A 7,500-nucleotide genomic window follows, 5' to 3' on the forward strand; every position below is an offset into this window, starting at 1 on the left:
CAGACCTACCCAGGTCCAGTCCCCGACCTACAGACCTACCCAGGTTCAGTACCCAGTCTACAGACCTGCCCAGGTTCAGTCCCCGATCTACAGACCTGCCCAGGTTCAGTCCCCGATCTACAGACCTACCCAAGTTCAGTACCCAGTCTACAGACCTACCTGCCACTGAGACGAAGCTGCTGTGCTCAGCGGCGCCCCCCTTGGTCACCATGCGCAGGGTGTAGACGCCCTCGTCGTCCTTGAAGAGCTGAGGGAGAGTGAGCTTGGCCACGCCTCGACCCTGCTCCAGCTTCACCCACCTGGACTCATGCAGGCGGTGTCCTGAAGAGGAGGAGGAGGAGGAGGAGGAGAAAGAGGAGGAGAAGGAGAAGGAGGAGGAGAAGGAGGAAGAGGAGGAGGAGGAGGAGAAGGAGGAGAAGGAGAAGGAGGAGAAGGAGGAGGAGGAGGAGAAGGAGGAGGAGAAGGAGCAGCAGGAGGAGGAGGAGGAACAGAAGGGGAGGAGAAAGAGGAGGAGGAGGAGCAGCAGGAGAAGGAGGAGGAGGAGGAACAGAAGGGGAGGAGAAAGAGGAGGAGAGGAGGAGCAGCAGGAGAAGGAGAAGGAGGAGGAACAGAAGGGGAGGAGAAAGAGGAGGAGAGGAGGAGGAGAAGGAGAAGGAGGAGGAACAGAAGGGGAGGAGAAAGAGGAGGAGAGGAGGAGGAGGAGCAGCAGGAGAAGGAGGAGCAGGAGAAGGAAGAGGAGGAGGAGAAGAAGGAGCAGGAGGAGGAGTAGGAACAGAAGGGGAGGAGAAAGGAGGAGAAAGAGGAGGAGGAGCAGGAGGAAGAGGAAAAGGAGGGGGAGGAGCAAGAGGAGGAGAGCAGGAGGAGGAGAGGAGGTGGAGGAGGAGAACACACATTATGTTACATCACTGAAGGGAAACGCTACATTAGATTCTAAATAGATGAAACTACAGGTGCAACTCTGTTCGTCATCACATGAAAGGTGTAGAACCATTTGTAATAATAGAAGAACCATCTGAGCAAAAGGTTCCCTGAGGAACCCCTATGGATCTAAATAGAACGCAGTCCAGCTTGTTGCAGTGTTGGTGTTAGTGTTAGTGTTGAGATAATGTTAATGGTGTTAGTGTTGGTCTTAGTGTTGAGCTAGTGTTAAAGGTGGTGGTAGTGTTGGTATTAGTGTTAGTGTTGAGCTAGTGTTAGTGGTGGTGGTAGTTTTAATGTTAGTGGTGGTGGTAGTTTTAATGTTAGTGGTGGTGGTAGTTTTAATGTTAATGGTGGTGGTAGTGTTGGTGTTAGTGTTGGGATAGTGTTAGAGGTGGTGGTGGTGTTGGTGTTGGTATTAGTGTTAGTGTTGAGATAGTGTTAGTGGTGGTGGTACTGTTAGTGTTAGTGATGGTGTTAGTGTTAGTGTTGAGCTAGTGTTAGTGGTGGTGGTAGTGTTAGTGTTAGTGTTGGTATTAGTGTTAGTGTTGAGCTAGTGTTAGTGGTGGTGGTAGTGTTAGTGTTAGTGTTAGTGATGGTGTTAGTGTTAGTGTTGAGCTAGTGTTAGTGGTGGTGGTAGTGTTAGTGTTAGTGATGGTGTTAGTGTTAGTGTTGAGCTAGTGTTAGTGGTGGTGGTAGTGTTAGTGTTAGTGATGGTGTTAGTGTTAGTGTTGAGATAGTGTTAGTGGTGGTGGTAGTGTTAGTGTTAGTGATGGTGTTGGTGTTAGTGTTGAGATAGTGTTAGTGGTGGTGGTGGTGTTAGTGTTAGTGATGGTGTTAGTGTTAGTGTTGAGATAGTGTTAGTGGTGGTGGTAGTGTTAGTGGTAGTGTTAGTGTTAGGATAGTGTTAGCGTTGGTGGTGGTGGTGTTGGTGTTAGTATTGAGATAGTGTTAGTGGTAGTGTTGGTGGTGGTGTCGGTGGTAGTGTTGGTGTTGAGATGGTTACCGTCTCTGAACCACTGGGCCTCGGGCTGCAGGTTGGCCAGGTCAGGGCTGATGGTCATGGCGCAGGTCAGAGAGGCCGTATCGCCCTCCGTGGCGAACACCGCTCCAAAGACCTCCACGAAGGTGATGTTGATCTTGGTGTACTCGATCTTTGGGAGTACGGGAACTAGACACAAAGACAAGAGGAGCCAGGAGCACTCGCATAAGCACTGTAGCCCAGTAACATTACTATCCCATCATCAGCAGTGTCATAGTGCAAGTTTTAAATCAATATCTTAGTGTATTTCAATCCAGAGTGCCATACCACTCTTAACACTATCATCTATGCCATCAGCACACAGCGCCATGACAGATGACACAGTCACTATGTAGTCACAGCGCCAAATGACACGAAGAATTGTGTTCCAGACCAGCTAAGTGATTTAACAAGCCAGCGTTGCCGCCTCAGTGAGTGTGCAGAAGCATAAAGGTTCTTCATTCACGGGTGGAAAATCAACTCTTCATGGTGCCACGGGTTTTTTGGCGAAGCGAAGGCTTTGACTAAAGTGAAATAAAGAGATGGGATGTTAAGCTATCGACGGATCTTAACGGTGCAACGTTGCTTTCGTCTGAATCAGCTCTCTCACATCATCTCATATCTCCACTAACACCCCACTGAGCAAAGACACGTCTAAAAGATGTCTTTTAGACGTCTTTTTTGTCTTTTCGGACGTCCAAAGACATCCAATTAGGAGCCAGAATGAATTTTTTTTTAACGTTCAGATATTGAACCCGTTCTGCACGTCCACAGACGTCTTAGAGGGGTCCAAGCCAGACGTTTGAATATCGAGGGGGTCCAGCAGACGTACAAACGGGGTTCAGGACCGACGGACGTTATTAAGACATGATCTGAACGTCTCCCTGACGTTGCGTGTTTGCTGGGACAGACCAGGCACAAAGTCAACGCCAGGGTGATTGTTCAGGTAGAATTCTGTCAGAAGGGGCCCGGGTTTGTGTCAACACTGACACGCGTGACCGTGAGCTACAGAAGCCGGTTCGGACGTAGAGGCCACCAGTCTCTCTCTCCGAACGTGGCTGAGACTCCAGGATGTGACTGAATTCGTCTTCGCGTGCCTCGCTGCAGCGCCAGGGGACGCCGGCGTCCCTCGGACCAGAGGTTGAGAACCCAGCAGGCCAGCTGACCAGGTAAGGTAGGACGTGTGTGTTGGTGGGCGTAGGGACTTACTCTGGTAAGGCAGCCAAGCGTAGACAGATGACTCCTCTTCTAATCTGAATCCTGTAGGAGAGACGCCGCGATCAACACATGATTATCATCAAGTCTACACTGAACAAGACATGTAGGCGTACAGGTACTGTGTATGTTCCCTTCCTAGTGCAGAAGTGTAATGAGAGTGTCCGACAGACATGTGAGTGTGTGTGTGTGTGTGTGTGAGTGTGTGTGTGTGTGTGTGTGTGTGTGTGAGAGAGAGAGAGACTCACTCTTGACAACGATGGACGCCTGTGTGGAAACCTGTCCGTGGACGTTCCCTGCCACTGCCGTGTACTGCGCCGTGTCCCCAGTCCCACACCTGCACGCCACACGGAAAAAAGACACGCGTGTGACCATGATGCTAGCGCTGATCTGGGACCAGTTTTATTTCAGCCTGTATCAGCCAATCATAGGAAGCCATGGAGCGAAACTCGCTGTCCGTCACATTTTATGTGAATTAAATCTAGTCTATAATCTATTCCCGCTCTCCTGGATCACTTATATTTTCAATATATAAATAACTTTTGAATAAATCATGTAGGCCTAAAGTATGTGACACGAGGAGAAGAAGCTTAATAAAAGAAAGACGCCGCACACAAGATATAATTGAATTTACAAATAGTTCCATAGCATGCATTGTATATACAACTGTATTTGTCAATTCAATAACGTCTATCCATTATGAAACTGCTTCCGTCTTTTTATAACGTTGCAATGCGTAACCTATGCCCCATGACCTCACCATGGTAACCAGGGGCGCTATTTAAGGTGTGTCGCATTCCTACGGGTGTTGGTAGACTTTGACGAAGGCCACAAGGCAGAAACGTTGTCCGTTTATTAAATCACCTTTGTCTTGAGAGCCCGAGTGTGCCGTTTTATTCACTATATCACCCGTGACGTTTTTGTCTAATTCATGTGAAGAACCAGCAGTATTGTATCAGCAGCAGGGCCTCGTGTCTGTGGCTGTGGGCGTGATTAGAATACGAATGAATACAGTTTTCCTACATTTGGGCTGTCTGTTTGGCGGTAATAACTGTAAATGTCAGCAGAGAGACATTATTATTTAGATGACTTTGATTAATGGACCACAATCCTCCATTCCCAGACTTGGCTTTACAGCGTGGTAGGCTTATCCTATGAATGCAAAACCCCATGAAATTATTCAAATTATGCAAAAAGTTGACACAATAATTACAGGGATATATCTACCAGTCGCAATCCTCATTCCAAACCGTATAATGAATCTATCCATGCACAGAAAAACTAAAACTGATTTTGTGACTTGTTTTGCCGCTGCCAAGTGAGTTCCCCAGGCCTCTGGAGGAGGAATGAAAGGAACCAGGCTAGCTCCTGGACCACAGAGTCCTGAACCAGGCTAGCTCCTGGACCACAGAGTCCTGAACCAGGCTAGCTCCTGGACCAAAGAGTCCTGAACCAGGCTAGCTCCTGAACCAAAGAGTCCTGAACCAGGCTAGCTCCTGAACCAGGCTAGCTCCTGAACCACAGAGTCCTGAACCAGGCTAGCTCCTGTACCACAGAGTCCTGAACAAGGCTAGCTCCTGAACCACAGAGTCCTGAACCAGGCTAGCTCCTGAACCAGGCTAGCTCCTGGACCACAGAGTCCTGAACCAGGCTAGCTCCTGAACCAGGTTAGCTCCTGGACCACAGAGTCCTGAACCAGGCTAGCTCCTGAACCAGGCTCGCTCCTGAACCAGGCTAGCTCATGGACCACAGAGTCCTGAACCAGGCTAGCTCCTGGACCACAGAGTCCTGAACCAGGCTAGCTCCTGAACCAGCTAGCTCCTGTACCACAGAGTCCTGAACCAGGCTAGCTCCTGAACCAGGCTAGCTCCTGGACCACAGAGTCCTGAACCAGGCTAACGTCTGTACCACAGAGTCCTGAACCAGGCTAACTCCTGTACTACAGAGTCCTGAACCAGGCTAGCTCCTGAACCAGGCTAGTCCTGAACCAGGCTAGCTCCTGAACCAGGCTGCAGGTAGCTGCTTGTACCACAGAGCTACTCAACATGGAGGACAAGCATGAGAAGCATGAGGAGCTGCAAGAGAGGGGGGTTGAGAATAGTGACAGAAACACGACCTTCACCTGCTAGCTCCCCTCCCTTTACTCTCATTCCCCGTCCTCTCTCTCTCTCTCTCTCTCTCTCTCTCTCTCTCTTCTTCCCTAATGGTACGGTCACACAGGGCGAAATTAATATTCACCAGGCGAATGGCCATCGCCCGCTGACGCAAAATTTGCGTCAAAGTTCACCAAAGTTGAGCTACACAAAAAGGAACGACGCAAATTGATTTACAGCACGTCTGAGCTGACGACTTTCATGAAGTCCCAGAGGGTTAAGAGCTGAGAGAGGGTCTGCAGCACGGGGGGGGGGGCATGACCCTCTCCCGGTTTACGGGAGGGTGGGGGCGGGGGGGTGGAAAGAGGGGGTCGCAGCACTCTTTAAGGAGCTGTAGGATCTAATGTCACCAAGGTCAGCAATTGGCCCCGGTGACAGCTGACACTCCCGAAGCCGTGGGCGTGGCCTAGCCAGCCCGGGACTAAATAGGAAAAGGCAATCGTCCCACTGAGCTTCCCAGCACCACGGGGGCGGTGCTGACCCACGACGTTAAAGCCTCAACACCGTGTCCTAACTGCTTGCGGCGCGTGTTTGTGCCGATTGTCCATAGTCCATTGTTCCATGCCCGGGAGACATGTTAGGAGCTTGGCTTAAATGACGCACCTCTCTCGCTCTGTAGTCGTTGCAAAGAAAATACATTTATCGTTCCAAATCCATAGTTTTCCATATTCGTCCAAAAATAAACTTACAAAAACCAATGTTCTAATACAGATACGGAGAGTATGGTCAAATTAACTCCTCTCTTTCACCTTGGCCTACCCAATTCAACTTCCCCTTGTCCTCTATAGACACACCCCTTGACCTCTCGACCCTGTCCTCAGGAATCCAACTCAAAAGGACATTAGGCACATGAAACAAAACAACCAACAATAACACAAAACCATCACTCATCCAAGGCCATACCTCAAAACATAAACCATAAATATTCAATGAAAATGGCTGTAACAACGCGACAACGCACGCTTGCTGTCCTAACTGAAACCGTTAAATGTCCTGTTCTGTTACGTCATTTGTCTATATTCCCAACTGAAGACAGTTAAAGAACGAACGCCTGTCAACGCGTGTAGTTAGGACACGGTGTCACGTGCCTCTTCGACCGTCCACACGGTCACGGCACGCGCCGTAGGACGCTCGGTGTCACACAGGCGCACACTGAGGTGGAGAACCATCCTCCCTGATCTAGGCCATCTGGCAAGATACAGTTTCATATCACGTTCAGATCCACCTTTGTCTCGGACTGCTTAGCTAGACTTATCTCAGATGAATCTCTCCGCAAATCCTAAAATATGTTGAATTCAGCTGTTTTCTTCGGTGTACTGGGAATATCGAAAGAACAGAGAATATCCTTGAAAATCCCTTTTCCCTCCCTCATGAGACAATGCTTTAATTAGATACCCGCAGAGAGAGATACCAGTGCTGTGTTAGAAGTCTGCGTCTCACTTACTTGGTAATCTCCAGAGTATGGATCCCATTGTTGTCCCCAACAATATATCTCCCTGCTGAGGTGTCCAGGGTGATACCATCTTTATACCTGGAGGGGGGGCAGGTAGACAGGACTCAATGTAGCCCAGCCAGACTGAACCAATGCAACCACAGTCCTGGACAGGCAGCACAGAGGTGTTACTGTAACCAGTAATATGATTGTGTAATAGTCAGTGTTATAATTGTGTAACACCTGTGTTATAACACTATTGTTCACCATGTGGACAGTGTGACACCTGTGTTATAACACTATTGTTCACCATTTAGACAGTGTAACACCTGTGTTATAACACTATTGTTCACCATTTGGACAGTGTGACGCCTGTGTTATAACACTATTCACCATTTGGACAGTGTAACACCTGTGTTATAACACTATTGTTCACCATTTGGACAGTGTAACACCTGTGTTATAACACTATTGTTCACCATGTGGACAGTGTGACACCTGTGTTATAACACTATTCACCATTTGGACAGTGTAACACCTGTGTTATAACACTATTGTTCACCATTTGGACAGTGTAACACCTGTGTTATAACACTATTGTTCACCATTTGGACAGTGTAACACCTGTGTTATAACACTATTGTTCACCATTTGGACAGTGTGACACCTGTGTTATAACACTATTGTTCACCATTTGGACAGTGTGACACCTGTGTTATAACACTATTGTTCACCATTTGGACAGTATAACACCTGTGTTA

The 7,500-nt window shown here is 48.5% G+C and overlaps 1 protein-coding gene across 1 annotated transcript in view; it reads right to left on the reverse strand.

The window, feature by feature from the left end:
- Nucleotides 1–7,500, reverse strand: part of myom2b (myomesin 2b) — a gene marked incomplete at both ends in the record, with an annotated part of 62,470 nt that overhangs the window by 44,264 nt on the left and 10,706 nt on the right. The window contains 5 exons of the mRNA XM_084460892.1: nt 160–321; nt 1,925–2,089; nt 3,149–3,199; nt 3,403–3,491; nt 6,752–6,838. Coding sequence (XP_084317018.1) covers nt 160–321; nt 1,925–2,089; nt 3,149–3,199; nt 3,403–3,491; nt 6,752–6,838 — 554 coding nt within the window. The remainder of the gene's footprint in view (nt 1–159; nt 322–1,924; nt 2,090–3,148; nt 3,200–3,402; nt 3,492–6,751; nt 6,839–7,500) is intronic.

Source organism: Borostomias antarcticus, assembly GCF_949987555.1.
Source record: "Borostomias antarcticus genome assembly, chromosome: 34".
NCBI classification, from domain to species: Eukaryota; Metazoa; Chordata; class Actinopteri; order Stomiiformes; family Stomiidae; genus Borostomias; species Borostomias antarcticus.